This window comes from Chiloscyllium plagiosum, unplaced genomic scaffold (genome assembly GCF_037043375.1).
Source record: "Chiloscyllium plagiosum isolate Xiang-an unplaced genomic scaffold, Cpla_swu_hap1 HiC_scaffold_24, whole genome shotgun sequence".
Classification (NCBI taxonomy): Eukaryota; Metazoa; Chordata; class Chondrichthyes; order Orectolobiformes; family Hemiscylliidae; genus Chiloscyllium; species Chiloscyllium plagiosum.
Window position 1 is genome coordinate 18,613,817 of NW_028270162.1, and position 13,981 is coordinate 18,627,797.

The following is a 13,981-nucleotide window of genomic DNA, read 5'->3' on the forward strand; positions in this document are numbered from 1 at the left end:
TTCCTGCTCCTCGGATGCTGCCTGAGCGGCTGTGCTTTTCCAGCACCACACTCTGACTTCACCACTATCTCACAGTACAGATTTAAAGCTAGAAACAGTGAATACTGAAAGTCTGAACAAAACGTGGACAGGTCTACATGAAAAAAATTCCCCTTTTCAGATTTTGATGACAAATTGTTGTGTGTTTGTAGTATTTCCTGCTATTAGTATGTTTTTTTTAAAATGTTTGGAACTTCAATTTTGGAAATATGAGTTGGACTTTCTGTAAAGTTCTGTAATCTTGATGTAATTAAGTAACTTGTTGCATTTTGTTTTAAAAGGGTGGAATCTATGTATTCCAACTGATGGACCATTACACCGCTGTCGTCTCTCTCATGTTCCTGGCTTTCTTTGAAGTTGTGGCCATTTGTTGGTGTTATGGTACAGTTTTCATTTTGCCTTGCCAGCATTTATTTGACTGCTCCTAAGCCTTATACTACCCATATATGACAGTCCTTCCCCTTCCTCTACTTCAGCCAACTCTTAATCCTCTACTCCATCCACTTGCATTTCTTTGCCATATTGTTTTTCTCTTCTGTCTGACATGGTGTAAGCTAATACTAAAGAGTGGAGTTATCAGTGCAAAGACTGCATATAGATTACAAAGGAACCTTTTATTAACTTTGAACCAGTAATGAATACTTTCAAAATATAAAACTGCACTATTGAGTTTCCTACATTTCAGCAGCAATTCTATTTCAAAAGTACTTGATTAGTTTGAAAAGCACTGTGAGATGCCTAGCGATCATGAAAAGTGATATACAATTTCAAGCCAGTTTTTAAAATATGGCTCCTGTTGTTTTCCATAGGTCATTGTACAAATGCAGTCACATGCTGAATTTCAACGGTGATCCTTGATAAATGTACTGAGCATGTAGTGGATGATTGATTTCAAGGGGGGAGAGAGCACTGTCATTTATGGAAAATAAGATCTGTTGTGCATGTTCAGCAGTTTGTAAGTGGAAAAGATAGTTAAGGGATATGGTATTACTCAGTTTTATCCAGAATTTCACTATTGCAACATTTTAATTACATGATTAATCACCCTACAACCAACTCAGTTATTTCAAAAAAACAGTTGTCAGTTAGTTTGCAAATGGCAACATTCAACCCAGTTTGTGGAATATTCTTCATCCCTATCCCTCTTAGTTACATTCTAGGCTTTTCTGACTATTGGCTCATGGATGGAGAGAACGTCGATGATTTGAATCCTCAGCAGTAATCCCACTAACATCTGTGGAGATGTGCAATGTCAGGTTGTTGCACTGCACAGTTGCTACATTCAGATTGCTACACAGTTATGCATTGGCAGCTTGGAGGGAACATTGGTCGTCAGCCATTAAATTGTGATGCATTTATCACCGTTATTATATACACATCCCTCACTCCAAAACCTATTTTTTGCACAATTTTGTGATCTCCTTTAACTCTTCTCCCAAATTCTACTCAACTATTTTTCCTCTTGTGTCATAAAATGTTTCGAGACACTTTCTAAGTTGAAATAGTAATTCAGAGAGTGGGATGCATCTGCTTTTATACCACTTCCCCCTGCATTACCCACAATGTGGTTGACTTTCAAATGTCCTCCCATATAGCCTGGCAAGCCACTCAGTTGTAACAATCACTATGACGTCTCAAAAAGAATTTAAACTGGACACACCAACCTAGACACCAGAAATGACAATGGCAAAAAGAGCCCTATCAACCCTGTAGGGTCCTCCTTACGAACAACAAGGGCTTATGCCAAAATTGGGAGAGCTGTCTCACAGACTAGTCAAGCAACAGCTTCAGCAGTGTTTAGTATATACAAGATGCACTGCAGAAATACACCAAAGATTCTTAGACTGCATCTTACAAATCTACCATCACTTCCATCGAGAAGGACAAGAGCTGACATGCATGGGAACACCTCAAGTTCTCCTCCAAGCCACTGTCAGTAAATGCTGGCCAGTGAATAATGTTACTATATGTCCCATGGGTGGGGAATTTTTTTTTTTCAGAATTTGTGATTTTACAGAGTTTGAGTGAGAATATTTCATGTATAATTATCCCCTTCATGCAACTTAAAAAGAGGTGTCCTGATCACAAGTCAATATCCTATTCAAAGTCTCACAGCAATTAGAAACTTAATTTGACAGGTCACATGATGACAATATTTTCAGGGATAATCTCTGGGACCTAGCTTCCTTTGACCAATCATTTGACTAATAAGCAGGGAAATGATGAGTAAGTAAGGAACTGACTGATTGATTGAACACTAGTGGTCATAACATTTAGGCTTATGTCAACATTGAGTTGACTACACACATCCACTTTAAAACAGAAACTGTTTTGTTGAACAAGACTGATGGATTCCTATGTTTGATCCTACTACAGGTGTCCGTAGGTTATCTGCCAATTACAAGGAAATGCTGGGAGCTCCTCCAAATCTCTATTTCAAGTTGTGCTGGTGGGTTGCTTCTCCGCTCCTTGTCACAGTGAGTAGTTAACCTTTTCTAATAACCTTTTCTCATCCATAGGATCTCCCACTGAAGTAGAGGGACATTTAAACTATTTCACTTACAGGGGCTGAACAGGCTGGGGCTGTTTTCCCTGGAGCGTCGGAGGTTGAGGGGTGACCTTATAGAGGTTTACAAAATCATGAGGGGCCTTGATAAGATAAATAGACAAAGTCTTTTCCCAGGGTGGGTGAGTCCAGAACTAGAGGGCAAAGGTTTAGGGTGAGAGGGGAAAGATATAAAAGAGATCTAAGGATCAACTTTTTCACAGAGGGTGGTACGTGTATGGATTGAGCTGCCAGAGGAAGTGGTGGAGGCTAGTACAATTGCAACATTTAAAAGGCATTTGGATGGGTATACGAATAGGAAGGGTTTGGAGAGATATAGGCTGGCAGGTGGGACTAGATTTGGGTTGGGATATCTGGTCAGCATGGACGGATTAGACCGAAGGGTCTGTTTCCATCTCTATAACTCTTTGAATCCTCCAACAAATTGTGCTTTGTGAAATTGACTTTTAATGACCATTGAGAAGAAAATTTGATAATTGTCAATTGTTTAGTGAGACAGCACCTGAGAAAGGTGGCTGAGATTCATAATGGTGCTGTGGCATAGTGTATGGCTGTTTGCTGGTTTCAGGCCACTGCAGGATCACAAAATTTTAAATAAGAGTTAGTGAGAGTTTGGCAGCCCAGTCTTGCATTAATTTCTGGAACTCTTGAAGGGCACCTCATTTCCCACCAAATCAATTTTAAATTCAAAATACTTAGGTGAATCTTCTGCCAATTTAAGTCAGGCATTACGTGCATGCTTCACCCAACAAAATGGCAGTCATGGTCCTATGTGTGTCATTGGACTCCAATTTGATTTCTAAAGAGGCCTCTTGCTTGAAAGAATTGTTCCTCCACAAAGTAAAACAGACGGAAACCCAGTCAACCTTGAGTTCATATTGTTTTCAAGTCTGTCACACTATGAAAAATATTTGATACAAATTTTGTATTTTTTTTTGTTAAAGTGTTTTTAAATCAAAAATCTTAGGAATTAAGTCATAACAATCAAGCTTCCTGTTTAGGCCTCAGAATAGCCTCTCAGGAAAGAAAGTTATTATTGGGTATTGGAATCTCCAATGAGGCAGTGCCACAAAACCCCAAAATATTACAGACTCAAAAATCTGAAACAAGAAAAAATAGAATCAATCATGAGCAGGTCAAATGTAGCAGCTAAGGAGAGAAAAATGACTTATTAACATTTTAGAACATCCTTCCATCAAAACCCTGAGTGCCTGTTTGTGATAAGCTAATCATGCTACAGAGCAGAAAAACAGTGTGGAATACATTTTGAAGGTGAACAGGTGGGACAGTCACATTGAGAGCCCAAGACTGAAGCAGGTCACATAGGGGGTAGAGGAAATGAAATGTCAGATAAGATTGCCAAAACAGAAAATGCTGATTTTTGTATGTGAATAGGTTTTATTTCTTTTGAAGTTTGTGGATAAGTTCATGGCCTGGTGTGGGGCTGGATCCCATGGATCTGGAATGTCCCAGTTTAGATCACTATCTGAGCTCATTTGACAAGTGAAGTGATGGTGACAATGTCTTAACAGGCCTGTGTTCTGCAGAGAGGAACACAGTTGGGAAATTATCAGATGACTTGGAAGGAGGGGTGGGGTGCGAAAGAATAATCTACAGTGAAGAATGATCACGTGGACAAGGTAGCAGAGGGTGACCAGTACCTATAGCCTCTAACCATCTTACTGCTTTCAATAATAATGTGACAACACTTTTCATCTGACCTATTAATCCTGAAATTAGATTGGGTTGTCCACATACTTCTAATTTTTTTAATGACAGTTTGGAGAGAGGTAGCCACTAATGTCCTGGGTGTTGATTTCCTGCAGGTTATCCTTGTGTCCAGCATAATCCGCTACAGCCCTGCCCGATATGGTAAAATGTACACTTATCCTCCATGGGCAGAGGGCATCGGCTGGATTGTCTCCCTCTGTTCAATCATCTGGATCCCACTTGGAGCTGTACACACATTGTATACTAGCAAAGGCTCATTTGTTCAGGTGAGCACAATGGAGGGAGCAAGGAAGGGGAGATTGGAGGAGTGACTTCATTGTGCTGCATATGTAACTATTGCTTTAAAGCATTGTACTTGTTACCGTATTGCATAGTTGTTTTTTTAAATTAGAATTCGTATAGTGTGGAAACAGGCCGTTTGGCTCAAGAAGTCCCCATCAACCCTCCAAAGAGTAACCCACACAGACCATTTTCCCCTACCCTATATTTACCCCTGGCTAATGCACCTAACCTACACATTCCTGAACACTATGGGCAATTTAGCATGGTAATTCACCTAACCTGCATATCTTTTGGATTGTGGGAGGAAAGCAGAGCACCTGGGAGGAGACCCACACAGACATGGGGAGAATGTGCAAACTCCACACAGAAAGTTGCCCGAGACTGGAATTGAACCTGGGTCCCTGGCACCATGAGGCAGCAGTGCTAACCACTGAGCCACTGTGCCGCCCTGAGCTGTACTGAACCAGTGGTGTTGCAATAGTAAACAATATTAAAATATTAAGTAATCCACCTTCCCCTACAAATAACAGCATAATCAAACTAAATTTATGTCAATGCATTGTCTTTCCTTAGTAGCCCCCTTGAAGACACAATGATTCATGTATGTTCACACAAGCAATTGCATTCAGTGAAAATAGCTATTCCATGTAGAAGCATATGATTGTCAGCAGACTACTTGTCTGTAAGGACACAATATTATCTTCTGTTCAATTTATGTATATTCATCATAAGTCTTTGTGTCTCCTTGGATAATGAACAGAAGCAGAAATTTACATAACTTTTTAAAATGGCTTTACAACCATTTTTTCTCCTACTTGTATGCAGAAGCTTATCTTCATGTCTGTGTTCCGATGAAGAGTCACTGCACTGGAAATGTTAGCTCTGCTTTCTTCCCACAGATACTGCTAAACCTGGCAAGTTTTGCCAGCAATTTCCATTTTTGTTCCATACTTATGAATCTGTGGTGAGGATTCCATACATGATATTGTTTGCCAGCAAAGGAATGCATGGCCCCTCCCTGTAGGTCTACTCGTCACGCAACCCAAATCCAGAATTTATATTCAGTTTGACGAGTGCCAAGATTGCACCAAGTGTGCACTGGATATTGCTGGAGTTCAAACAGCTAAAATTTCTGCTACTGTTAACAGAAGGACCTTACTATTAAGAGTGGACATTTGTGGAGGCAAAGAATGCAACTACTGAGGTCTTTAGGAAAGAAGAAAGTGTGCTTGAAATTAAATTACGAAGTAACTTAATTAACATAATATAGAGTTGTAAGCAATGTAATCAGGAATTTGTGGCAACTCATGATATTCAATTCCAGGTAAGGAGCACTGGCTAATCTTTCACAGGCTACTGGTATTTGTGAAATAATGTCCACATTCAGTTCCTAAAGGAATGAAAGACAAAATTGAAGTATTGGAAAGTATGCCTAAATTTATTGTGGAAGATCAAGCTGATACATGAGACAATTGGTGAAAAGCCAGGCAGAATGATATAAAAGACTAAAGGTTATCTTGGGCATAATTTGTGGAGAGTCCTCCTTTGGAGGTTGCAGCAAGACATTGGGCTACACTGTGAAAAATCTGGGTCATAAAGTTTATGAACTTTCAATAGATCATGTTAAGAGTAAATAAAACAAGTTTTCTTCCCTTGTCTTTCAGCGCCTTCATTCTTCAATATCTCCAGTTGCTGATGTAATTCCAACAGAAAACCAGGACCAAATAGTCAAATTGAAGTCTGATATATACAGACCTTCATGTTCTATTACCCATATTGACAGCAATGACCTCACAGAAGATACTGGTCTATAATTTATTTTAAACTTATAGAAGACGTGTTGGGGAAAATTAGTTTCACTGAAATATTCCTTGCTTACACTGGCATGACTTTAAGACAAAAAAAAGAGTATACATTTTGGTGCTACGGTCACAGATTTAATTATCATGGAATTTCTGGATGTAGGTTTGCTCGCTGAGCTGGAAGGTTTGTTTTCAGACGTTTTGTCACCATACTAGATAACATCCTCAGTGAACTGGTGGTATAGTCCACTTTCTATTAATGTGTTTGGGTTTCTTTTGAGTTGTGATGTCACTTCCTGATCTTTTTCTCAGAGGGTCGTAAATGGGATCCAAGTTAATGTATTTGTTGATAGAGTTCCTATTGGAATGCCATGCTTCTAGGAATTCTCATGCATGTCTCTGTTTGGCTTGTCCTAAGATGTATGTATTGTCCTGGGCTATACCACCAGTGCTTCATCCGGAGGCTCACCGAAGATGTTACCTAGTATGGTGATAAAACGTCTGAAAATGAACCTTGCAGCTCAGCGAGCAAACCTACATCCAGCACCTCAACCTGAGCTACAAATGTTCTCAAAACTCGCTTGTCTTGGAATTGTGTGGATGTCTATAATTGTATTCTGTTTCTGTATTAAAAGATTCCCAGGGATGTTATTGGCAGTGAGCTTGGCAGTTCATCATTGCTGGAGGGTACATTACAAAGATGGCATATTAACTGTGAAGTTTATGTCCTAGATAAAAATTATTCAGTTTTAACATGTCCATTTGCTCCTTGAAAATTACTATGTCCCTCAAAGCTGCAGAGATCTACCTTTATTGACTACCACCATGCCAATTTGATTTCTGTATGACAATTGTTTAAACTAACAGAATCAAAGATCAATCTCATTTAAAATTAAAAATTACAATTAGGATGTTAAAAAAGACTCAATAGTATTTATTGCTTTGGGACCAAAGAGGGAGATATTTACTATTAATGAGAGATCATAGAAATTTCTATCTTCCTTCACCAAAAATGTCTAAACAAATTTTAAATCATTCCATTTTACTAGAGCTCTAGAGTGGGAATGCTGTTTGCCCTTCATTGTCAACTCCTTGTTGACTCCCCATTGTTAGTAGCTACTACCTCTCCTGCTGTTCCAGTTGATTACAAATATGTCCAGATGATTAATCTTGCCCAGAGCTACAGTTGGCTTTGGTATACCTGAGTTTATGAAGGGAAATCAGCCAGTGTTCCCTCTGCTGATCATTATCCTAGGGCTGCCCTGATGCAAGTATTAATATATGGATGATGAATCTAGGTAGGTAAAGCTGTTCTATCCTTCACTCTCAATAAACTTCAGTGTGTTATCAGACAATGTCTGGCATCCAATGAATTGAACCTCAGGATGTAGAGGTGCCAATGTTGGACTGGACAAAGTCAAAAGTCACATGACACCAGGTTCACCTGACAAAGGAGTAGCACTCCGAAAGCTTGTGATTTCAAGTAAACCTGTTCAACTATAACCCAGTGATGTGTGACTTCTGACCTTGTCCACCCCAGTCCAACACTGGCACCTCCACATCATCTCACAACAATATGCAGTGTAGATTCTGTATACTTGACCTTGAATCTCGAAGTGGGGGGGAGATGGTACCACAAAAAAGTATTTTAAATCTGGGAGTCTTACAAAGCAGCTAACACTGTCCTTCAGCCTGCTTCAACAACGTAAAGATCTGTTAAAGTGCTTTAAAATAATTTGTTAGAAACTAAACTTGAATGTATTTTTTAAAATTAGATCCAAAATCTACTTTCATTGTCGTTGGTAACCATGTAAGCATGCAATCTAATTTTTAGGTTTCAACAAAGTGTAATGAATATTTATTGTTTTAATCCAAGATCTAGAACAGCCATTTGCAGGTTTAAATAAACAAATGCAAAGTGCTGGGACATAGATTAGATGTGTTTCCAATTATGCACTGTACTTTGACTATGAAGTGCTTTGAGACATCGGATAGTTGTGAAAACTGCATAGAAATGCAAGGCTATCTTTCAGTTGTGTATAACTCCTGAATGGAGGTGAAAGTACGTTAATCTCCGGAATGACAAATCATTTCGGCTGATGGGTGATTTTAGATTTGTTGAAGAAATGCCTTCAATCGCACAACTTTTACCCGCTTTCCAGAAGCATTTTTCTGGAAGAGAGTAAACAATAGTCTCACAACCATGTTGTGGCTAAATAAGAATGAAGAGATTTTATTTGATAGAAGGAAAAAGTTGAGGATGTTTATCCTCAACTAAAGATAGCAAAAAGGAATGAGCCCTCATTTCATTTTGAACCTGCCTCTCAGATTGTCATCAACTCACTATCAAATAAAATCATGTTGCGCTTTTTTATGAGTTTGTTTGTTTCTTGTTCATTTCTAATTTGCCTTTAAATTTAAGATTTAGTTTTTAAACTTTTATTAAGAAAAACCTATAAACCTGTTGTTACTACTAAAACTACTGTCTTTATCATTTGAGTTTGCCTGGTATGTGTCAGGAAATTTTGGAATTTCAGAAAATTCAGGAATTTGAATTTTTAATTTGACTGTACTGACATTATTTTTTGGGAGGGAAGGAAATAACTTTGTTGATAATACTTTATCATGTCATTTCTGTGTTTTAAACCTGAGCTGCATTTATGTTGTTTCATTACATTCCTGAATATAGTTTAGTCTGTAATGGAGTATCATGTGTTTACAGTCACAGCTGTGACAATGGGATGGGTATTATATTTATAAAGTAATGAATTTCCAGTATACATTAATTTATATAACTTTCAACTTACAGTTTGTGGTAAGGTGTGTATCAATAGCGGCCTAATGTCAACCTTGTTTCAGGGAGATCTAGATCCAGTTGTTTCTGGAGAGATAAACAAAGTCAGTAAACCTTTCACTTTATCATATGTAAAAACAAAAATCCTTTATCGACTAGAATACAAACCTCAAAATATTGCCACACCTTTTTAACTCCCCTCCTAATATGGTCAACTTCTGAGGCAGGTGAATATGTGGAGTAAGGCAACACTGAGTAATTTCCTCAGTACAGGAGGAACTGGGACATTTCTGTCCAGCTCTACAAGATGTTTGAGGATTTGACAAGAGCTTTCTACATCTGTCCAGCTTTAGTTTCTCATATTAGATAATGCAGTAATTAGTAGATGATATTGGGGCAAGATGTATCTGCATGATGTGTCTCTTATCTGGTTGTCTTCTGACCTTTATCGAACTAGTGTTGGCAAATGTAAATTTCAAGTTTAAACTTTTGGAAAGTGTACTTATTTTGCAAAACGTTTCAAGAATTGCCTTTAAAATAAATTAACAAATGATGTAAAAACTATGATCTTGTAGTCTTGTATGTATTTAGGATTATGGCCTGAAATGTGTTAACAGTTTAATATATACAAAGCATATTATAAACCACACTATACATTTAAATCTGATTACAATAGATGCAATGGATTTGCTTTGATTATAAATGTCAAGCATCATAAAATCATTAACTCTAGCCAAGTCACTGTGAGATCTCACCAGTATCATTCTTTGATTGCCATTACTACCCAGACTGTTAAAGTAACATTCATGCAATAAATTTGCAATCATCAATTTTTAAAAAACAATTCTGGACAATTATTTAATATAGCACAAAGATGCAAGAATACTGGAAAGTCTATAATTGTGAGAAGCTACCTAAGCCAACCTGTTGCAGAGGCATGTAATAACTCTCTGAATAGGTTGATTACAAAATAAATATAATTGTGAGCTGGGTAAATCCAATAACTAAACACCGTTATAAATCTGATAATGAGTATATACACAGACCCATATTCTCTCTCTCTCACAAAATAGTGACACTATGAGACAGTTTCAAAAGATTCTTAAAAGGACAATCAATAAACACTCTCTGCTTTAGCCATCCTGAAAATTAATTTCACCAGTCATGAATCATGGATCTTTACAGCAGAAAAGCTGGCTGTTCAGTCAATAAGGTCTGATATACTATATATATATATATATATATATATATATTTATAGTCCAAGTTCTTAAAACAATAATTACTTACAGATTTTTTTCTCCACATTTCTTAAATAATCTTTTATTTGGCCTCCACTCCCAGTTAGTTTCCTATAAACTATGGATGCTATTTTTCACTATCCAGACACTTGACTACGCAATTGAAAAAATAAATGTGTTTATCTCTCTTGACTTATGATCCATTGGGAAAACCTTTTGGATTTTCTAATAATTTTCTTCAATCTGTTTTTCATGAACTTGATTATTCCTTGCCCCAAAACAAATTTCCTTTTGGAGGAATTTCCAGGCTCTACATCAAAATAGCTTTTGACACAGAATTACAAATTCAAATTTAATCCATCCTCGCATTTCCAGTATTTAGGTTTGTCCAGTAGTTCCTTTTCCACAGATGGTGTTTCCTTGTTCCCAGAAATACAAGAATTAACTGCCATCTTCTCAAGTAGTATTTATTATCTGAATTACTTTTTGTGTATTAATAAATTCAAATTGCAGGACAACGTAAAATTGATTTCTACTGTCTTCAAGCCAACCTCCAATCACATAGATTTACTCAAAGGAAGACAGGGTGACTATTAAAATCCACAAATGCGAAAAAGAATTAATTTATAAAACTGACATTTGATGTAATATTTGGTACTTCATATTTAATGGAATCTGCCTTATTGATTAATTAAACAATTGTGCTTCAATCAACACAAAGAAATTGTTCTAATATAAATCTTATTTATTCAACTTTATTATTTATTACTTATTTACTTATTATTTATTATTATTTATTCCACATTCTTCCCCACTGCCTGACATATTCAGTTACATCTAGTCTACTCACTTTCTCAGCTAAGCACTATTTTAACATTACTGTTTCCTGGGACCTTAGTTCCCTGTTGCTTAAAAATGTGGGGTTCTTCATTTTTGCGGTCTATTAGTTTGGAATCTTTTTACAAGTATGAAAATAGCTCACAGTGGATGTGATGGAATATCAATTCAAATCTATGAATTTTCTGGAAACAAATAGTATACAAAGATGTGTTGAACTACAGTAAAGTGAAGGATCAGATGTAAAGAACACCATTTTGCTCTGACAAACAATTTAAGAACTTTAACAGTGAGGGGAAGCTATTACTGATGGATGGCATGTATTCCCACAAGATGCTAACACTTCCTAACACTGACCACATTTGTTTTTAGGCATTAGGTGTGTGGTGTAACTGTCGTGGCTCATTGCCCTGATAATCAACTGTCACTGCTGCTACATTTCATTCCTTCAACTCTTTGCAAGTAAGGTAAAGGAAACCAAAGTTATTTAGTTAGACGAAGCAAGGAAGTATGCCCAATACTTCCTCGTTGAATTGTCACTGTCTGTCCTCCCGAGTTGGGAAAGTGAGAGGTAAACCAGGCTGAACCTGAGAAAACTTGTTAAAAGTATTTTATAAATGATAAGAAGATAGAAACTGTGTAAAAGGTGTAATGAAATTTAAGGATCCAAAGATAGAAATCATGAAAAGCTTGTGAACATATAGAAAAAATGAGAATTAAAAAGGCTAATGGAATTAAGGGGGTTTGAATACAATGGAAATAATGTAATTGTTAGTTATGTAAATCTCTGCTTAGAACCCACTTGAGCACTGCATTCAGTTCTGTGCACTGCGCATCAGAAAAAAACACATTTCTCTTGGAGGTTGTACAGTGTGGATTCAGCAGAATGATATGGGATAAAAAGACTATGGTGTAAGGTAGGCTAATCTTCCACAAAGCAGGGAATACAAAAGGATGATTTAATGATTTGAGGTTTATAATATGTTGAAAGGAATTGAGGGGAGACAAAATATTTTCTCTAGTGAAAGTCCAGAGTATTTTTTTTGTTATTCATTTATGGACTGTTGACATAACTGGTTGCGCCAACATTTTTGTCCATCCCTCAGACACGGGAGCATATCTTTAAAATTAGAGCTATACCTTCCGGGGTATAACAGGAAAAACATTCACTTTTTGACACTTTTCTTGCAAGTAATTGAGCATGCCTCTTGTTAATTAGTGATGACTTCAGCACACCATATGCAAGCTGGTTTGTATATTTTAGAGTCCGATCTCTGTTTCCTCAAATTTGTTTTTATTATAATTCAATATTATTTTGGATTTGGATTACATTGTTTGGCCCTCTTCAATATTGAAATAGTTTGAGTCCCTTATCTGAGGAAAAATATTGGAGGCAGTCCAGAGAAGGTTTTCCTAGTTGATCTGGGTATAGAGGGATTTTTCTTATGAGGAGAGCTTGAGGCCTGTACACGATGGAGTTTAGAATAGTGAGAGGAGACCTTATTGAAACATTAATGATTCTAAGGGGAATTGACAGAGTAGATGCAAAGAGATTGATTCTCCTTGCAATAGAGTCCTGGACCACTGTGGCATAATTTCACAGCAAGGAATTGCCCATTTAAGACAGGGATGAAAATAATTTCTTCTCTGAGGTTATTGAATCTGTCGGTTTCAGTACTGCAGAAGGATTTAGAGGCTTGGTTATTAAGTATATTCAAGGCTGAGATAGACAGATTTTTAATTGGTAAGAGAATGGAGAGTCTAGAGTAAGTGTCATACAGTACAGAAACAGACCTTTCAGTCCAACCAGTCCATGCCGAACATAATCCGAAACAAAACTAATCCCACCTGCCTGCTCCTGCCCCATAGCCCTCAAAACCTTTCCTATTCATATATCTATCCAGATGTCTTTTGAAAGTTGTAGTTATACTCACATCCACTATTTTCTCAGGAAGTTCATTTTCTCAGGAAGCGAATCACCCTCTGTAAAGAACTGCCTCATGTCCTTTGGAAATCTGCTTCCTCTCATCTTAAAAATATGCTCTCTAATCTTGAAACCCCCATCCTAGAGGGGAAAAAGCAACTACCACTAGCTCTATCTCTAAATCTCATTATTTTATAAACTTATTTTAGATCGCTTCGCAACCTCCTATGCTCCAGTGAAAAGAAAGTCCCAGCCTTTCTTTATAACTCGAGCCTTTCATACCCAGCAACATCCTGAGAAATCTCTTCTGAAACCTCTTCAACTTGATAATATCCTTCCATTAACTGGGTGACCACAACTGGACACAGTATTCCAGAAGAGGCGTCACTAATGTCCTGTACAACCTCAACATGACTTCCCAACTCCTAGACTCAAAGGGTTGAGCAATGAAGGCAAGTCTGTCAAACACCTTTATAACCACCCTGTCTATATGTGATGCAAACTTCAAAAGAGTTATGGACCTCACCCCTACGTCCCTCTGTTCTATAAGACTATCGAAGACCCTACCGTTAATTGTGTAAGCCCCTACTCTTGTTTGTTGTACCAAAGTGCAATACCTCACATTTATCTAGATTGAACTCCATCTGCTATTTTTCAGCCCATTGATCCATTTGATCAAGATCCTTTTGTAATCTTAGAAAACCTTCTTCACTGTCTACAATGCCACCAATTTTGGTGTCGTCTGCAAACTTACTAACAGAGCCTTC

General features: G+C 37.4%; 1 protein-coding gene across 5 annotated transcripts in view; it reads left to right on the plus strand.

Annotated features, from left to right (window-relative positions):
• Positions 1 to 9,778, plus strand: part of LOC122562580 (sodium- and chloride-dependent GABA transporter 1-like) — a 112,117-nt gene extending 102,339 nt beyond the window's left edge. For all 5 annotated transcript variants that reach the window (XM_043715539.2, XM_043715538.2, XM_043715540.2 and 2 more), the window contains 4 exons: positions 321 to 420; positions 2,416 to 2,516; positions 4,432 to 4,602; positions 6,283 to 9,778. In XM_043715539.2, coding sequence (XP_043571474.2) covers positions 321 to 420; positions 2,416 to 2,516; positions 4,432 to 4,602; positions 6,283 to 6,432 — 522 coding nt within the window. In that variant the 3' untranslated portion in view covers positions 6,433 to 9,778. The remainder of the gene's footprint in view (positions 1 to 320; positions 421 to 2,415; positions 2,517 to 4,431; positions 4,603 to 6,282) is intronic.
• The last annotated feature ends 4,203 nt before the right edge of the window (positions 9,779 to 13,981 follow it).